This window comes from Panthera tigris, chromosome B3 (genome assembly GCF_018350195.1).
Source record: "Panthera tigris isolate Pti1 chromosome B3, P.tigris_Pti1_mat1.1, whole genome shotgun sequence".
NCBI lineage: Eukaryota > Metazoa > Chordata > Mammalia > Carnivora > Felidae > Panthera > Panthera tigris.
Window position 1 is genome coordinate 30990590 of NC_056665.1, and position 20304 is coordinate 31010893.

At 39.7% G+C, this 20304-nt stretch overlaps 1 protein-coding gene across 1 annotated transcript in view; it reads left to right on the forward strand.

The window, feature by feature from the left end:
• SIN3A (SIN3 transcription regulator family member A) overlaps positions 1-20304 on the forward strand; it is a 70282-nt gene that overhangs the window by 10838 nt on the left and 39140 nt on the right. The window contains exons 2-8 of the mRNA XM_042988353.1: positions 5465-5686; positions 9765-9941; positions 15381-15487; positions 16188-16470; positions 17522-17773; positions 18706-18858; positions 19000-19158. Coding sequence (XP_042844287.1) covers positions 5498-5686; positions 9765-9941; positions 15381-15487; positions 16188-16470; positions 17522-17773; positions 18706-18858; positions 19000-19158 — 1320 coding nt within the window. The 5' untranslated portion in view covers positions 5465-5497. The remainder of the gene's footprint in view (positions 1-5464; positions 5687-9764; positions 9942-15380; positions 15488-16187; positions 16471-17521; positions 17774-18705; positions 18859-18999; positions 19159-20304) is intronic.

A 20304-nucleotide genomic window follows, 5' to 3' on the forward strand; every position in this document is an offset into this window, starting at 1 on the left:
ATTTATATCTTCAAAACCAGGAAAATAAGGAATAAAAATTTGGATTTGCTATTTAAATTCTTACTGAGGTTTCTAATAAAGTTGCTTTTCATTCAAATGGTAAATGATACGTTTTTTCTGATACACCCGAGGGTTCAAGGTGAATCACATGTCATAAAGAAAAGCAACGATATCTTTTGCACAACCAAGATGACTATTCTGAGCTACCTTGGTAAAAATTGTCATACCACAGTATGACATAATTCCACCAAAGCTCATAAAAGGTATGTGCCAAATGATGTTGTCATTAATTAGATCCAGATTTCTCAACTTGGCACTATTAATATTTTGGCCGAATAATTCTTTGTTGTGGAGGGTTATCCTGTGCATTGTAGCATGTTTGGGAATTCATGAGATGCCTTAACTGTGACAACCAAAAATGTCTTCTGACATTACCAAATGTGCCCCAGCGGCAAACTCTCCTGGTTGAGGCCCACATCATTAGAAGAAGAATGTAAGACAGTTTGGGGAGGCTTGGGTATTAGATGTGTAGTGTGTTAAGAATGGGTTGTTGGGGTGCCTGAGTGGCTCAGTCAGTTGAGTGTCCGACTTCGGCTCAGGTCATGATTTTGCGGTCTGTGAGTTCAAGCCCCACCTCGGGCTCTGTGCTGACAGCTCGGAGCCTGAAGCCTGCTTCAGATTCTGTGTCTCCCTCTCTCTCTGCCCCTCCCCACTCATGCTATGTCTCTCTCTCTCTCTCTCTCTCTCTCTCTCTCTCTCTCTCTCTCTCTGTCAAAAATAAATAAACATTAAAAAAAAAAAAAGATGGGTTGTTAATTTCTGTGTAAAATGGGAAATCTAAATAGGTTGCCTTTTTCATTTATTCTGGGATACTTTTTATTTCCCAGCAGATTTAAATCCAGAACTGGATTCGGATAGGTTTTGAAGTAGACTATGGTGGGCAATTGCAGGAGATCGAAGAGTGTAATTACATTTCACTTTATGCTTTGATACAAATTTCTTTGCTTTTAAAAAGAAACTTTACATTTTTCCACAGTATTTATTGATGTAAATTGACCAGAACACATTTTAATGTGATTTTACGTGATGCTGACCATCAATAAGAGAATAATTTCAGAGGATTTTTTTCATTATTACATAAATAAAGGAACTTAAAAATGTGTCTAATTCAAGATAACAATACAAAATTAAGAGACACTAAAGGGTCAACCATAAATTTAAAAATTTCAAAAATAAAGTTTTGTATACTTAAAAGCCTCCGGAATAGGGTAGTTTGGTTTGTTGCATACACTTTCCTACTTTGAGCTTATCTTGGCTAAAATAATTCTGTTGTATCTCTTTAAACTAATTTGTGAAATTTAATCTAAATGAAAAGATAAGATTCTTTAAAGTTGGATTTTTCAGGGGCGCCTGGGTGGCTCAGTCAGTTGAGCGGCCGACTTCGGCTCGGGTCATGATCTCACTGTCCGTGAGTTCGAGCCCCGCGTCGGGCTCTGTGCTGACAGCTCAGAGCCTGGAGCCTGTTTCGGATTCTGTGTCTCCCTCTCTCTGACCCTCCCCCGTTCATGCTCTGTCTCTCTCTGTCTCAAAAATAAATAAACGTTAAAAAAAATTTTTTTTAATAAAAAAATAAAATAAAGTTGGATTTTTCATTTGGATTTAAATAATCATGGAGAACTGTCTGGGTTTCTAGGAGGCCAACTTTTTACTGTGAATGAAGACATTTTTGGTTGTAGAACTGGAAAAATGTTTTTTTATTTTTATCATTCAGAAAGGGTTAGCTTTTACCTCTGCCTTTCTTAAATTTGTCTAAAATGTGACACATTCACTCTCCCCAGTTGTTCTACCCTTTCCCAGAAGACCGCCTTGCAGTATTACAGTTACCCTGCTCTCCTTGCTTTATTTGGGTGTTACGATTTCTTTGCGTGATGATGTGGAGCTATTCCCACTTTTTATTGTAACACATGGCCAGATGACTTTTTAGTGTTCTGCTGCCATTGTTTGTTCACATGAGTCTGTCTTCACTAGTTTCTATCTCTCAAAGTGCTTTTCCTTGTTTAAATTCTGTCTTCATAGACTGGAGTTCTGATAACAGTGTAAGCCCCAAATCTGGAACAGTTGGAGACCAAAGTGGCAGATGAAAATCATGTCAGCTGAAGCAGGGCTTGAAAGTAGCTTTGTGTCTGACTCTTGTGGCTCCATTATTGGCATTCGAATACTTTATAGTCTGGAATTTCACTGTCCCTCTCTGCAAGCAGGTTACTATTGTCTGTCCAGTATTTCTACTCCAGATTGGTCACGTATTCCAAGGAAAGTCTAGCCTCTTGCTGTGTGACCTTGAACAAATCACTTAATTTCTTTGCATATCAGTTTCCCTCTAAATCGTGTTCTGGGTATACCCATCTGACAGGACTGTGGGGAGGAGCACAGTAACTTGTTCCACGCCTGTTTGGAAGACTTGGTTGTTGTGGGGCAGGGAAATCTGCCCTATTCAGTGCTGGTGCCCCAGCAGGAAGCAAAGGGTCTGGCACATGTAGATTGTCAGGAATTATTTGTGGAATAAATGAATTGGCAAAGACTGTAAATAGCTCTTTATACTTGTAAGTACCAAGTTACTGTAATATTTTAATCTCATCCTGTATACCTGCTATGCCTCAATTCATCCTTAATTTTCAAGACATAACCAAATATTTACCTTCTCTGTAGAGTTGTTTTTTATTTTTTTCCGAGTATACACATATCTACTCCTTTCCAAATTTGTAGTACTTACTTGTAGCACTTATGAGTTGGTTTGTATTGTTAGCCTTTTCTCCTAACATCGTATTAAGAACAATTTCAAATATACAGCAAAGTTGATAGAATTTTATAGGGAACACCCATGTACACACTGCTTAGATTTTACATTACCGTTTTTACAGTACTTACTTTGCCATATATCCATCTGTCCAGTCCTCCATCTATTAATCCAAACTAATTTCTTGATGTATTTCAAAGTAAGTTTCAAACATTAGTACATTTTTACCTAATTACTGGAATATGCGTGTCCTTATCTAGAGTTTAGTATTTGTTTATAGCTTTTTCCTTCTGATGCGAAATTTGCAATAAAATGCACAAATCTTAAGAGTACATAGTGTGTGGGTGTTGAGATCACACTGTATATATTCTGTAGCTTGTTCTTTTCACTTAATAGTATGTTTTGGAGGGCTTTCTTTATAGAGGAACCCCAGTCTTTCTAATTGCTACATAGTTTTCCTAATATCAATGTATCAAGTTTATTCAGTTATTGATAGATATTTAGATTTTTCTTACTTTGCTCTAGTAGATATACTTGGCAGATGTATAAGATACTTAGAAGTAGAATTGCTGGGTGAGAGGGTATGCCCATTTTAAATTTAATGTTTTTTTTTAATGTTTATTTTTGAGAGAGAGAGAGAGAGAGAGAAACAGAGTGTGAGCTGGGGAGGGGCAGAGAGAGAGAGAGAGAGGGAGACACAGAATCCGAAGCAGGCGCCAGGCTCTGATCTGTCAGCACAGAGCCCAATGTGGGGCTTGAACTCACACCGTTAGAGCATGACCTGGGCCAAAGTTGGACACTTAACCGACTGAGCCACCCATGTGCCCCTGCCCATTTTAAATTCAATTGAAAAATTTAGTGAATGCCGCAAGTTGCCAACCAAACAGTCCAATTTTAAAACTTCTACCAGTAGTATTTCCCTATACCCTTACCCACACTCAGTATCATCATTTTCTTTTAATTTTTGCCTGTTGCTTTGGGGTAAGTTATCATTTTACTTTATATTTCTTTGATTACTAGTGAGGCTGTATGTGGTCTTCCCAACTAGTTTCTAAGCTTTTGTAGGGCACCTAACACCTTCATATATGCTCCCTGAATTTGCTAATTGAATAAATGAATGCCGCAAAAGCTTTCTTACTCTATGGGGTTGAGGCTGAAAAAAAGGATGAATGAGCCTAGTGTGGGAGAGGTTAAAGAAAGCTGAAGTTGCTCAGTGCATGTGTGTCTTAAGTAAGTAAAGGGACTCTTCCTCCTTTATTTCTTCTTCTGTGAGAGATAGGAGATAGTGAAGTGGGTAAGAATTCAGGCTCTGGAGGCAGATTTGGCGAATTGCTACTCCAGCTTTGCCTGTTAGCTGTGCAGCCTTGAGCAGTTTACTTAATCTTTGTATTTCAGTTTCTTCATTCATAAAATAGAGAATAATAGCACCTTGCTTATAGGGTTGTTGTGGGGATTATGATAATATTTGTAAACTGTGTAGAATGGTCCTTGGGTTTCATTATATGCTATTTTTTTAAGTTTATTTACTTTAGGAGAGAGAGAACATGAGCAGGGCAGGGGCAGAGAGAGGGGGAGAGAGAATCTCAAGCAGGCTCTGTGCTGTTGGTGCAGAGCCTGATGAGGAGCTTAGTCCTATGGCTGTGAGATCATGACCCAAACTGAAGCTAAGAGTTGGACTCTTAACCGACTGAGCCACCCAGGCACTCCAGATATGCTATTATTATGTTAACTATTATTGTTATTCTTTCCCTCTGCATAGTCAGTATTTGAGTGTCTGTGAGAGGACTGTGGGCAATGCAGACAAAGTTGAAAGGACCCTACCTAGAAGAAGCTTAGAGATGTTGGGAAAGCCCTGAGAAGAACAGACTGGATTCCCAGCCAGAATATTATTAGACTGTTTGTATCCTGTAGGAAAGAAAGGGTCCTTCCACAGAGGAATATTAACAAGGGACTCTGGAATCTCCTCAGTGTTAAGGATTGTTAGAGTCAGAAGAAATCTTAGAAATGATCTTTTCCAACCTTCTCATTTTGTAGTTGGAGAAACAAACTCACATGGAATGAGGAAGTTGTTGAAATGTACATAGCCCCTTAAATTAGCAAGTCTAGCACCATTGTCCTCTTACTCCTGGCCTGGTGCTCTCTCATGATACCATTTAATTGTTAAACAATTGATATTTTAAAAATTAGACCACAATTATAGTACTAGGTTTTGAGTGGAGTTACGAAGAAGTACTTGAATGTTTTTGTAGCATGTAAACATGTAATTAATATTAGGAATGATGGCATTTGAGGAGAAAACTAGAGAATAAAGAAAAGAAAGGTATACTTTTGTCTTTTTAAATTGGAGGTTATTTTTCAACTGTGTAGTCCCAAATTCAGACTATGTGATTATTTACATTTCTGTCTTTTGGTTATGGAACACTATCTACTGTGGGGGCTGTGTGTGCAGTCATGCACTTAAACTAGCCAGTGATCACATCTCCAGCATGGAATAGACAGTTGGTTCTGGGAGTTGAGCTTATAATAAATTTGGGCAACTTGTCCTAAGTTGTACACATCAGGGGCACCTGGGTGGCTCAGCCGAAAGAGCATCTGACTCTCCATCTAAGTTGTATACATCACATTGGAGTGTGAATTTGGTTTGCATGTCAATGTTTTTGGTTTCTGCAGGTTTTGTAGTGCATCACTGAGCATGAGCACAGAATGAAGCGACGTTTGGATGACCAGGAGTCACCGGTGTATGCGGCCCAGCAGCGTCGGATCCCTGGTAGCACAGAGGCTTTTCCTCACCAGCACCGGGTACTTGCCCCTGCCCCTCCTGTATATGAAGCAGTGTCTGAGACCATGCAGTCAGCCACGGGAATTCAGTACTCTGTGACACCCAGCTATCAGGTAAACTGGAGCCTACCAAGGGACTAGGTGTAAGGGAGGAGCATTGGTGATTTCATCCAATTAAAAAAATTGTTTACCAAGCATTCAGTTACATGTAAAATTATATTTATGGTATATGTGTAAGTAAGATGTAACAAATGACAAAAATAATGTATACTTGTGTACCTACCTCACAGACTTTTTAAAATTATTTTTATTTTTTAAGTGTTTTTAAGTAATCTCTGTACCCTACCTGGGGCTTAAACTCACAACCCCAAGATCAAGAGTTGCATGCACCACTGACTAAGCCAGCCAAGTGCCCCTAAATCATTTTGTTTATACTGCTAGACAATAAAATTGTTTAGTTTGGTATTTTTGAATGTTATGTAAATGAAAACATATATTTTCTTCTTCTTCTTTTTTTAAGGTTTTATTTTTAAGTAGTCTCCACACCCAACTTGGGATTCGAACTCACAACCCTGAGATCAAGAGTCACATACCCTTTCCACTGAGCCAGACAGGCGCCCCTATATTAACTCACTTTTTTTCTCTCAGTGTGGTTCCCAAGACTTACCTGTATTTCTGTGTGTAAATAATTGAGTCATCTTTACTGTTATTAATTACATGAATATATTCCATTTATCCATTTTTCTGTTGCTGCACAATCAGGCTGTTCCAGATTTTTATTGTTTTAAAGGTGCTGTGTGGCTGATTTTAGGTATTTCTCCTAGTGCAGTGGTGCTCATGGTGGCAATCCATGACAAGATAAGCTTGCATCAGAATTTAAATCAATGTGCTACTTTTTTTTAATTAAAAAAACCCTTGCCATGGGGAAAAAAAGACAGCTGAATTAAACAGTGTACTTATTAGTGAAATAGTTGGTTTACATTCTGGTGCAAACTCCTTCTTATCTTGCAGACCGCTCAGTAGGTTTGAGGGCACATGAAGAAGACTTTCTTGGGTATCTAGGAGAGAGAGGGATTGCTGGGTCATAGAGTGTGAGCGTCTTCACCTTTAGCAGGTAACGTCAAATTGTTTTTCAGAGTTGTACCAATTTATATTTCCACCAGCATTGTATATTCCTTTTGTCCATGTCCTGGCCGATGATGATCTTTCATCTCTTCTGTGTTTACTCTGTTTTGTGGAAATGGAAGGAATTTGGGTTTTGCCCTTTTTAATTATGAAAGTAAATATCACCATGGTTATTTATTTTTTTTAAAGATATAAGATGACTTCTTCCTCTGACTTTTCAGGCTTTAACCGATTTGTGCATTTCTTGGGTGTCCAAAACTGTATGCATATACAAGCGTATCTGTATTTACCTGCCTACCTATCTGGATACACTTCTTTTTACATAATTTGTATGATACAGTATACATTGTTCTGCTATTTGCTCTTTTCACTTAATATATAGCAGACAACTGTCCACTTGAATACATTTGTATAGATTTAAGTAATTTTTTTTTTAATTTTTTTTAACGTTTATTTATTTTTGAGACAGAGAGAGAGAGAGAGCATGAATGGGGGAGGGTCAGAGAGAGGGAGACACAGAATCCGAAACAGGCTCCAGGCTCTGCGTGGGCAGCACAGAGCCCAACGTGGGGCTCGAACTCATGGATCGCGAGATCATGACCTGAGCCGAAGTCGGCCGCTCAACTGACTGAGCCACCCAGGCGCCCCTTAAGTAATTTTTTAAAAAATCACTGCATTTATATTCCTCCATTCTAGGTCAGTCTGAACCATAATTTATTTAACTGGTCTGGAGAGAGAGGCGTTATTCAGCCTAACTCGTTAGTGACTTTTAGAACAGTATGGCTGGTACGGGGAACATAAATTGGTGTAATCTTTCTTGAGAGCAATTTGACAGTTTGTGTCAGAATCTTTAATTCCATTTTGACCTAACAATTCATAATTCCATAAATTTCTCAGAATTTAGTATAAGAAAACAAAGAAGATGGAAATCCAGGTGAAGTAGGTGATGGTGAGTCCTTAGGTGTCATTCTTTATCAGGAGTCCCCCTTGAAGCAGTATCGTGCCCTCATAAGGGGCTGAGGACTGCAGTCAGAGGACTGCTACAAATCGAATCTTTAGGTTTGGTCTTAGAAGAAAGAAAGGCTGCTTGTTTTCTTGGGACTATTTCCTACACTTGGGATGATCACATATATTCACAGGCTAGGAACTATAATGTGCTCACATAAAGCCTGTCATCTCAAGTGTTTATAAGCTCCAATTAATAGTCTTTTAAAAAACTGTTCAAAACATGCATGTTGGAATATAGAAGCTCAGAATAATAACCCTTCTTTCAAGAGACATATTAGAGCATTTAGAATTGTCTAAATAGTGTCTTTTTACTCCTAATGTGTAGTATTGTTTGTGTGGATTTGTAAGTAGTCGTCTGTCTCCCACCCTCCCCTCTGTCTAGGGGAATCCTTATAAATTTATGGGGTCTGGGTGAGGGGGGAAACATCCTCTCTTAAGTTGTGGTATACAACTTCCATTGTTTAGACGAAGTCTCAGGTTGTTTAGACTCCTTATTGTGGAGACATGGCAAATCAGGTATCTTGTCCTTAGTTGTCTTCTGTGGTGATTAACAGTTCTGAAATAGGAAAATGAAAAAAGCTTTGGAAATTTTATGTAGCATTTTCTGCAATAGAAATGGAAGGAAAGGGGCTTGGGCTTTATTTCACTCTGATCTTACAAGAGGATGAGAGAAAGAATAGAAAATAATTATGTTTGAGGCCAAACCACTAACAGTTTGGAAGAAAGTTTTATTTAGCAAATGAGGATAAACAAAATAAACAAATAAGGATTAAAAGTAGCAAATAAGGATAAGCAAAATAAAACAAAGTAAAAATCTTCTCTAATCCCGCCACAAGATAAAATGCTAACGTTTTGCTGTATGTTCATCATCTAAGGTTTAAAATCTTTTTATTGATTTTTAGATACTGCTTTTTAATGTGCTTTCTAAGAAATATTTAAGTTTAAGACTGTGTACAACACGAATACATTCAACTTATGGATTGTGAACATTTTGTAATGTTAAAATCTATGCATCTGTATCAGTGCTGTTCCAAGTGTGGTCCACAGATGGTTGATGTGTATACTTTCTTACTAGTCTATAATGACATAAGTATAGAAATTGAGAATGTTTAGAAACTTAGCGATTTGGACACAGTAATTTTGTAATATATCTGTAAAATGTAATGACAATTTTGAGCTTATGTATTTTTTTATTTTACTTCTCTAGTAATTCATTTTTATAGTATTTTATTAAAAGTAGTGCCCCATGATGGATTGGAATTTAAGAAAAGACTGGTCCTTTACCATAGTTTGAGAAGTATTGAGCCATACAATTTTTGGCAGAGAATTCTGTTATAATATGGGTGGGCTATAATTTATTTCACCAGTTCCCTTTTGTGGGAATTTTGGGTTTCTAATTACAGATAGTTCACTATTTAGGATAGCGTGACTTCCAGTTTTTTGACTTTACGGTAGTGCAAAAGTGATGTGCAGTAGAAACCATACTTGGAATTTTAAATCTGGATTTTTAAAAAAAAGTTTGTTTATTTTGAGAGTGAGAGCACATGCACACACACAGGCAGGGGAAGGGCAGAGAGAGAGAGGGAGACAGAGAATCCCAAGCAGCTTCCGTGCTGTCAGCCCAAGAGTCCCATGTGGGGCTCAAACTCACGAACCTGTGAGATCATGACCTGAGCTGAAATCAAGAGTCAGATGCTTATACCCTTATGACCATTGCATTCTGCTTTTCGCTTTTAGTATAGTATTCAACATATCACATGAGATACTCAACACTTTCCTATAAAATAAGCTTTGTGTGAGATGATTTTGCCCGACTGTGGCTACCGTCAGTGTTCTGAGCACATTTAAGGTAGTAGGCTACGCTGTGACGTTCAATAGGGTAGGTGTATTAAATGCATTTTCAACTTAGATATCGATATTTTCAACTTAAAATGGATTTAGTCAAGGAAGATCTGTAATTATCTTTTGTGTGCAAAGATATACATGCATGACTTTTAGATGCATCTGGGGAAGAATGCAGAAGCCTTGAAGTTTCTTGTCTGCATTTTGTCCACCCCAGGTTTCAGCAGTGCCACAGAGCTCTGGCAGTCACGGGCCCGCCATCGCAGCGGTTCACAGCAGCCATCATCACCCAACAGCTGTGCAGCCCCACGGAGGCCAGGTGGTCCAGAGTCATGCTCATCCAGCCCCACCAGTTGCACCAGTGCAGGGACAGCAGCAGTTTCAGAGGCTTAAGGTGATATTCAGCTCCTCTTCTTCCATTAAAAAGTTTTCTCTGTCAGCAGGAAGCACTGGCTTCAGCCTATTAGTAGTGACATTATAACTTTTAACATGCTAGATGAGGGATTGAATTACAAGAAGTTTTACTTTGTTTCTGTTTTGAGACCTACTTAGATTTCCCATCTTAGGATCAGTGCCTGATCCAGAGAATATATTCAAGAAATGTTTTTGGAATGTATGAATGCGTAGTACTCAGATGTGTCCAGGATTGAGGGACTGTTTTCATACAAAACAAACAAAGTCCATTTTTTAGATACCTCCTTTTGAACTCTTAGTTCTTAGCATGGCATAAGGTTTTATTGAGCATACACATGGTTGGCTGCCGTACTGTACGGTAACTGGGTCCAGTATTATCTTAGGATTTAATCTTTTTATCCCTGTTTATAAATAGCTGAATGGGCTGTCATCTTCAAGTCCATCGTTAGTAAAACACATGCTCCTTTTTTGGGAACCTTTATAAAGATTGGGGAAGACTAGAATTGTGAATGAAGTGTCAGTGTTTTCATCTGTTCTGCTGAGTATGTGCTGTAGGTTTTCAGTGCTTTTGAAATTCATGAGGCATCTGTGGAGAAGTGAAGCTTGTGTTCCCAGCTAACCCTCTCTCTGTGCTTCCTTGAGTGTTACTTTTCAAAGTATGTGATTGTTGCAGCAAATGTTCCAGATTTCAATTTTTCTAATTTTACATTTACATAAAATTTAAAATCAAGTGCAGGAAATACAGAATTGAAGAACTATAAAGAGATAAGATGTTGGGTCTTTATGTGGTCATATCAGCATAATTAAATAGCTTCCAGGTAGGAATGAACACTATACCCTTGAAGAACACATCCATGTGTAGCAAACATTTCAGCCTTCTGTTTTCCTTGGTACTTTATCTAGTTCTCCCTGATTCCTGCCCTCATTTGTTTGGGTCCTCAGGAACTTGTTTAATATTGGCCTCAGGAAGTTAAATGCTACATAAATATAAAGCATACCAAAGTTAAGCTATATAGAGGGATTTTGTAAAATTTACTTTGTCTGTATTAGCTTAAGTAATGAAGAGTTGACCATACTTAAGCATAGTCTTTAAAGAGAGTAGAAATTATTTGGGCCTGAAACTTCACTCTCGGCTCTGTCTTTGGGAAAATTTGTGTAATATATTGATGGTTGACTGCTTGTAGAGTGATGGCTGTGTACCAAACTGTATTATTGCTGTGAATTTCGCACTTCACAAAGTCCTGAAAATATTTTTTAAAGTTGTATTGGTATGATTTAATTCCATATTAATACTGTGTTCAGCAGTTAATATCCTAATGTTGCAAAAGAGCTTCCAAACGTGCTATTAAACTAACAAAAATATATATTTGTATATCCTTTTTAAGCCAATCTTGTCAAAGCACAACACTGATTTTACTCACCTCCCTCACTTGGGTATAAGTATATAGATTGTGCTTTGTCTGTTTTACAGAAACTGTCAAGAAAGCAAGAAAGGGCTTTGGAGTTGGGGTTATAGATAGAGTGAGTCATGGGCAGACAAGAAGCAGGACTTTGTGCTCTTTCTCTTCTTGCTCTTGGGTATAATTCCTGTGCGCAATAACTTGTTGAATTTCCCTTCTGACGAGGAGAGGTAAAATGCCTTCTGTGCCTCCATGTAGCTTCATTCAGTATTCCCACATTGCCTGCCATTTTTGGATAAGTCTTAAAATGCTTTACAAGCATTCGAATCAACTTCAATAAACCGTTTATATTCTATAATAAGGAAGTGTTCAGTGAAAATACTTAGGTTATTTCAAGCATCAGCATTGTCTATACTTTCTTGTCTGTCTTTGGCAGGTTGATGACAAGGAGGATTTGAATAATTTGAGGCATATTTGGTGTGATTTAGCTACTTGTTGAATGTTAGCAGCATAGATATTTGGCACATCTCTAGCAAGTTCTCTTTACAATTGTTTGTGTTTGTCTTCCCCAAGATTGTGAACTTCCAGAGGGTAGGGACCTCAATGATAAATGCCTGTGGAAGTGAGCCAAGAAAATGCATCCACAGCCTGGAAGCCTCCCTAAGTGCTTTCCTAAATCTGTAGCTTCTGAAGGGCTACCTCCAGGTTGTTTTCTTCTAAGTTGTGGTTCCCAGAGCCGCATATTATAAAGAGTTGATCTATACTTCTAGGCAATGAGACAATTTCCTCACTATTCTTACATGCAGATAGTTCGTTTATAATGTGATAGTCATGCTGGATGTTTTTTTGTTTGTTTGTTTGTTTGTTTTTTAACGTTTATTTATTTTTGAGACAGAGACAGAGCATTAATGGGGGAGGGTCAGAGAGAGAGAGACACAGAATCTGAAACAGGCTCCAGGCTCTGAGCTGTCAGCACAGAGCCCGATGCGGGGCTTGAACTCACGGACCGCGAGATCACGACCTGAGCCGAAGTTGGCCGCTCAACTGACTGAGCCACCCAGGCGCCCCAGTTTTTTAATGTTCATTTATTTATTTTGAGAGAGCACATGCGAGCCAGGGAAAGGGAAGAGAGAGGGAGAGAGAGAGTCTCAAGCAGGCTCTGCACTGTCAGCAAAGAGCTCAGTGTGCAGGATTCGATCTCACAAACTGTGAGATCGTGACCTGAGCCGAAATCAAGAGTTGGACGTTTAACCGACTGAGCCACCCAGGTGCCCCATCCTGCTGGATGTTTTTAAGCATAGAATTATAACTAATTTAAACAGTAAATTAGTTCACACCGGTTCACTGTGACCAGACATACACACAACACATATAATTTCTTTCATTCAGGCTTTTGCAGTTTTTCTCTCTCTATAGTAATTATTATTATGCCATAGTGTGCTTGTTTATTTTTTTATTCAAAATTTTGTATTTTTATTTTTTGAGAGAGAGTGTGAGCAGGAGAGGGGCAGAGGGAGAGAGAGTATCTTTTTTTTTTTTTTTTTTTTTAAACATTTATTTATTGGGGTGCCTGGGTGGCTCAGTCGGTTAGGCAGCCGACTTCGGCTCAGGTCATGATCTCGCGGTCCGTGAGTTCAAGCCCCGCATCGGGCTCTGTGCTGACAGCTCAGGGCCTGGAGCCTGTTTCAGATTCTGTGTCTCCCTCTCTCTGACCCTCCCGCATTCATGCTCTGTCTCTCTCTGTCTCAAAAATAAGTAAACGTTAAAAAAAAAAAAAACCAACATTTATTTATTATTGAGAGACAGAGAGAGACAGAGCATGAGCATGGGAGGGGCAGAGAGAGGAGGAGACACAGAATCCGAAGCAGGCTCCAGTCTCTGAGCTGTCAGCACAGACCCCGACGTGGGGCTCGAACTCACAAACCGTGAGATCATGACCTGAGCCGAAGTCGGATGCTTGACCAACCGAGCCACTGAGGTGCCCCGGGAGAGAGAGAATCTTAAGCAGGCTCCACGCTGTCAGTGCAGAGCCCAACGCAGGGCTCAAACTCACTACCATGAGATCATGACCTGAGTCTAAATCAAGAGTGGGACGCTTAATGGACTGAGACACCCAGGTGCCCCGTCATGCTATTTTTGATAATTTCTCCTTTGTCATGTCGTTGTGAATGCTATTTGTACATATCTTCCAAAGCCTTTGTTTCTTTTCTTTTTTTTAATGTTTTTATTCATTTTTAGAGGAGAGAGAGACAGAGACAGAGCATGAGCGGGGGAGGAGCAGAGAGGGAGACACAGAATCAAAAGCAGGCTCCAGGCTCTAAGCTGTCAGCACAGAGCCTGACATGGTGCTCGAACCCACAAACTGTGAGATCGTGACCTGAGCTGAAGCCGGGCGCTCAGTTTACTGAGCCACCCACAGTCTTTGTTTCTTTTGCAAACTTAATGAGTTTTATGTTGATCAGTTTGGTCCTTAAGGTAACATTTCAATATGGAACGTTCTGAATATGAATTAAATAGTGCATTGAATTTCAACAAAAATTGTTGTGTTATTTCTAAGGTACAGAAAAACCAACCATAAAATGAGTGGGCATTGACAAAGTATACAAATTGTGCTCTAGCAACACTGAAATACTCTGATTAACCATGGCATAAGGGTACCCATAATGGAGCTTCCCATAATGGAAGTTTGGGCAACTCTTGAAATACCATTTAGTGGCTTATTTGAACATAAATGTTCTATTTTACAATATATCACAAGAGTAGGACTTATCAAATCATGTTTATTTCTGAAACTTCCCCAAACTCGATATTTTGTACAATTTAAATAATCCACAGAGTATATAGGAAACACCTAGTAAGTAGTTTCCTTGGATGTCTCCTGAGTAACTAAAAATTAAGTTGTCCTAAATCAGACTCCTAACTAGAAAGACCTTCGGTCTTTTTTCCTCTTTGTGAATGGCCAAATAATTTATAATTTAGTGAATATTCCCTCTCCCTTATCTCCCATATCCAGTCAGTCCCCAAACCCTGTCACTTCTACCTTCTAAAAAGCTTTTGAGTTTGTCCTGTTCTCTCTATTCCTTTGGTTGGTACTATAATTCAAGCCACTGTCGTTCAAACAATTGGTTGTCCTGCCTCCTTTCAATATATCCTTCCTTTACACCAATTCACTGTCAACTCTGTAGCCAAATTTGAGTACACTAACATGCAGATGTTAAAATCTAAACTGCTTTTCAATAAGATTTACAAGGCCTTTTGGGATCTAGGTCCTGCTTCCTCTCTTGTCTCCTCTTTTGTCACCTCTTGCTGCCACCATTGCTCCTCTTCAGCACAGATCCTTCAGCCAAACTAAAGTGTTTTCAGTTTTCCCAGTGTACCAGATGATGTCCTGTCTGGGATATTGCTCATGCTGCTTCCTCTGACTCTCTTTGTAGATCTTCACTGTCTTCACTTTTGCTGGCTTGTACTCATTCTTAGGACTCAGTTTAGGCATCACTTCTTGGGGCCGCCTTCCCTTCTGTCCCCGTGGGTTTTTCTTAGTGCAGAGGTGCCCTCCCCATGTGCTTTCTGGGCATTCGGTGACCACCTACCTACCCCAGTGTATTAGGATTCCCAACTAGATGAGAATGAACTTCTATAGAGCAGAGACTTGTGGCCTGTTTGTCATTGACTCATTAGTATCTCATGTTGGGCCTGGCGTGGTATGTTTTTAGCTTAGTAGATATTTGTGAAATGAGTAAACGAATGAATAAGTGAATAATATTAACGTGATGATTTTTCACTAATCACCCTCCCCAGAATTATTTAACACAAGGCTATAGACTTTATGAGTTGATTTTTATTTTAGGCTCAGGTTTTATTATTGGCGTCCATGCTAACTTTTAATATTTTCATGTACATTTACTAGATATTTTTCTTTCATTTACTGCGCTAATTTTATTTAGGCACAAATCATTTGTTTTTTTAAAAATTCTTGGCTTATTTTCTTTTCATAACCTTGAGATTTATCCCTGCCTCAGGTGGAGGATGCGCTGTCCTATCTTGACCAGGTGAAGCTGCAGTTTGGTAGTCAGCCTCAGGTCTACAATGATTTCCTTGACATCATGAAGGAATTTAAATCTCAGAGGTAAAAGATATATGTGGTTGTATTCAAGCTTTGCACTTGAAATGTTAATTTTGGAGGGAGGATATGGCTTATTCTCATATGCTGAAAGATAAAGGATGCCTCCTTTCGGGGGGTTAATTTTCAGAGTCATGCTTTTATTTATGGATTGCTTTATTGATGAAAACGATGGGCTCCAGACCTTTGTAGCCTCCATATTGGTAAATTTTTCATAACTAAAATTTTTCTCAGTCTAGGGAAGTAGACTGGTAATGATTAGGCTACCAGCTCTTTGAGTCATTTTAGGATGCACTAATATTCTGGCATGGTTCACTGTTAGAGTAACCCATGAAAAATGTAGACACATAGTGATTGATACTGGTGTGTCAGAGGGTGGATCTTGTATGGGAATAGCAGCTTTAGATAGGACCATTATCACGAATGTATATTCTGTTCAAAATTGTGACCAAGTCTCATTGAATATGAGGCTAAAATGGCTTTGGACTTTGAGAGTTCTTTGTGTTTTGTTGATTTTGTAATACACAGGTTGATTTTTACCTGTCTTACTGTTCAGAGAACCTAGTGGAATGTGAATTTTTTTCTTACTATGGTGTTGGTCAAGCTTGCCACTTTAATTTTTGTGGGTTTTTTTTTCCATGTGTGTATATGTGTTTTGTTGTTGTTGTTGTGTTGTTTTGTTTTGTTTTGTTTTGTTTTTAATCAGCATTGACACTCCAGGAGTGATTAGTCGTGTGTCCCAGCTGTTCAAAGGCCACCCCGACCTGATTATGGGCTTCAATACCTTCTTGCCCCCTGGCTACAAGATTGAGGTGCAAACCAATGACATGGTGAACGTGACAACTCCTGGCCAGGTTCATCAGATCCCTACCCATGGCATCCAGCCCCAGCCTCAGCCACCACCCCAACATCCTTCCCAGCCTTCAGCCCAGTCAGCCCCAGCTCCTGCCCAGCCAGCTCCTCAGCCCCCACCTGCCAAAGTCAGCAAGGTGAGCACTTGGGAACTTTACCTCATGTAAAATACATCCCTAGAAAGCACCCTCCTTGGACATTTCCCCTTTATTTAAGTCTCAGAGACGTCAGTTGCAGTGATTTTATTAGAGAAGATGCTATAGTCACATCCCTAGAAGATGGTTCACATTTACCTTCCACATATTTCGATATCTGTTTAAATCAACACATTAGCAACCTACAAGGATTCTTTTTGTCCCCACCTCCTGCATAGTGAACCCATGAGCATCCCAACAGATAGCAACTTGATTTGTATGGTAGTACTTTGACAGCACAGGCAGAAATGGTCATCCTGTGATCAGATTATGCTACTGCCCTTATGGTCCTCATTTTTATAAAAGTCACTCCATTTATCAAATTAGGTCATATCAGGCTAAGCAGAAGATTCTATTGATGGAAGTGATGATGGCGGGGGTATGTTCTTGGTCTGGATCTGTATTGTCTGATATAGTAGCCACTAGCCACATATGACTGTTTAAATTTAAACTAATTAAAATATAAAATAAATTCAGTTTCTCAGTTGTACCAGCTACATTTTAAGTGCTCAGTAGTCTCATGTGGCTTGGTGGCTATTGTACAGGACAGTGCAAATAAAGAACGCTTCCATCATCTCAGTTCTACTGGACAGAGGTGGTTTAGAAGGTTTTTATGTGGAGCTTCTGCAACAATTGTCTTTTGACATTAAAGATTTATGGAGAGTGAGGTTTTTTTTTTTTTTCTATTCTGTTTGCACCTGTTGAGTGAGCTTAAACACTGCATTAGAAAATATTCTCCCCTGTAATTGGAGATGTCGCCATTTTTAAGGTTGCATTTAGAAAATTTGAGACTGAAATATCTGTATTAAAATGTGTGAACTCTCTACTCTCCCCACCCCTGCCCAGTGTGATTTCAGTTGGGCTAAATGGCCTGGCCAGAGTAAATAAAGGACATATGTTGATTAGACACTTTGTTTCTCTTTAGTTTGACCTTTTCTTTCCTATGTCAGACCATCTGTGTTCCTGAGGAGAATAATGACTTTCTTCTTTTTAGCCTTCCCAACTACAAGCACATACTCCAGCCAGTCAGCAGACTCCCCCTCTCCCACCATATGCATCCCCGCGTTCTCCACCTGTCCAGCCTCATACACCAGTGACAATCTCATTGGGAACGGCCCCATCCTTGCAGAACAATCAGCCTGTGGAGTTTAATCACGCCATCAACTATGTTAATAAAATCAAGAACAGGTTCCAGGGCCAACCAGACATCTACAAAGCGTTCCTGGAGATTTTGCACACATATCAGGTATGAGTGTTGCCCTTTCAGCCTGTCTTAACCAGGTCACGTGCCGAGGGCATCTGGGCTGAGAAGAACTTGAATACCCATTATTATGTCCCCTAATTACTACTGGAAGTCAACAGGTTAGAAACTGATGTGTGTTTATAAAGCCAATTTGATGTGCCTGACTTTAATTGCCTTGTAACAGCAAGACAGGATTTTTAAGTTACTGCACTATGAAAGGGATGCTTATTATCTGGGCAGTAAGAGGGTGGTTTACGTAGTGTAGTTCATCTGCAGTAGGAGACATTTCTCTAAGGTTTTGTGTTTTATTGGTTGGTAGTGGTCCCCTGAGCATTCACATACACTGTCCTAGTTTTTTTGTTTTTTTAAGTTTATTTATGTATTTAAGTAATCTCTACACTCAGCATGGGGATCAAACTCATGACCCTGAGATCAAGAGTTGCATGCTCTTCTGATCTAGCCAGCCAGGTGCCCTGTCCTAGATTTTGTTTTTGTTTTTTTTTTTAAGTTTTTTTTTTATTTGTTTTGAGATAGATGGAGGGGAAAGCGGCAGAGGGGGGGGGGGGGAGAGAGAGAGAATCCCAAGCAGCCTCCCCACTGTCAGCACAGAGCTCCATGCAGGGCTCAAACCCATGAACCATGAGATCATGACCTGAGCTGAAATCAAGAGTCACACACTTAACTGACTGAGCTACCCAGGTCCCCCGCCCCCTGGTGTAGTTTTAAAAAATTGTCAGTCACCACCTTCTACTCATTTCTCAACTTAAAAGCTTGCAGTTAAAACAGTGCTAAGAACATAGACTTTTTTCTTAACTACAGCCCAAGTAGATAACATACAGAGCTCCTCTCAGACATCCCAGGAAGTGTGCAAAGGGGAGTCATTCGAAACAGTGGCCCTCTAATATGGTATCTTCCTATTTGCAATTTCCTGTCAGAAAGAGCAGCGAAATGCCAAGGAAGCTGGAGGAAACTACACTCCAGCATTGACCGAGCAGGAGGTGTATGCCCAGGTGGCTCGTCTTTTTAAAAATCAGGAAGATCTGTTGTCAGAGTTTGGACAGTTCCTACCAGATGCCAACAGCTCTGTGGTAAGTTTTATTTAGAAAGAACTGTACTATTTAGAATTATCATCTTAAATAAGTTAGGAAGCTGGAAATAGGAGGGGACTTCCTCTAAATGATATACTTGCTTTGGTAAGAGAATTAATCTCTCTCATCTGTCTTAATTAGCTTTTAAGCAAAACCACAGCTGAGAAGGTTGATTCTGTGAGAAATGACCATGGAGGCACTGTGAAGAAGCCCCAGCTGAACAACAAGCCACAGAGGCCCAACCAGAATGGCTGCCAGATCCGAAGGCACTCTGGAACGGGAGCCACCCCTCCGGTGAAGGTGAGAAAGGGTGGCACCTGTGCATTTTGACTTCTGGGAGAAGTTTTCATGGACAACTATTCGAGGGTTGATCTTATCCTAAGCGTGTTGAAAGTTGGATCCTGGAAACTCAGTGAGTTGGTATATGTCACAGAAACTTGATGCAAAGCTTCTTATCTGGCTTTGCAAAAGAATGTTAGAGTATCACTAATTGCACAGATTACTTTTTGGGTTTTTAGTATTTTCTCTTTTCTTTGCTATTCGCTGTCATGTCTCTTTTTGTTTGCTGCCAGAAGTTTGAGACTTACACTGATTTTTCCCTTCTTCTGATTTGATCTTCAGCCTGCCTTGTGCTGAGAAGGATGGTTATTAAGCTTGATAATTGTTTCACAACTAAGTCAGTGATCTCTAAGTCCTCCTGTGAGTAAAGTGTCTATACATTGTGAGATCTCTTTGGTTGAGACACCCAGCCTGCCCAGGATTCTTTGTTGGGTTGCCAGATCTTATCTGTATCATCCTAATCTCTAAGGCAGGACCTTTGGGCTATAGCAGAGGGAGATCTTAAACTTCTGTTAGTGACCTGTCATACAATGCTTCTTGTTACAGTAAATGCTGATGGTCTGCCTGCAGAGAGCTAAGCCTGCTCCCTTCCTCTCAGATGTAGTGCAGCTGTGCTGGGGAGAGAGTTAGGTGTATGTACTGGATGTTGCTTCAGTGATTTCTAAAGCAGTATGTAATGTGGAAGAGATGGCCGTGTCTGCAGGATCTAAAGAATAAAAAGCTAGTGTAATTTTTAACAGTAGAAAGTGACTGGTGAACAAGCAGATGACTACAAGGACTAGCAACATTAGGTGTTGCTCACACTTTAGAAGGACTGTTTTTTAGTGCTTGTAATGGCTTTTCCTTTTGAAGGCAAGTTGAATGTAGTAATAGTTTATATTCACTTGAGGAAAGAGTGTTGGTTATATGGGTAACCAGAATCAGGTTGGCAGTTAAGCCCCACTCTTGCGTTGGTCTCCTCCCACACTTGATTACCCTCAGGTGGAAACACTAGAAAGAGGGATTAGAATTCCCTACCTGTTTTCTCCTTAGGCATTGTAAGCAGCTTTGGCTCTTGAGAGGGTATACTCTGAGGTGATCAGGGTAAGTGTGCATACTTTCTCCCAA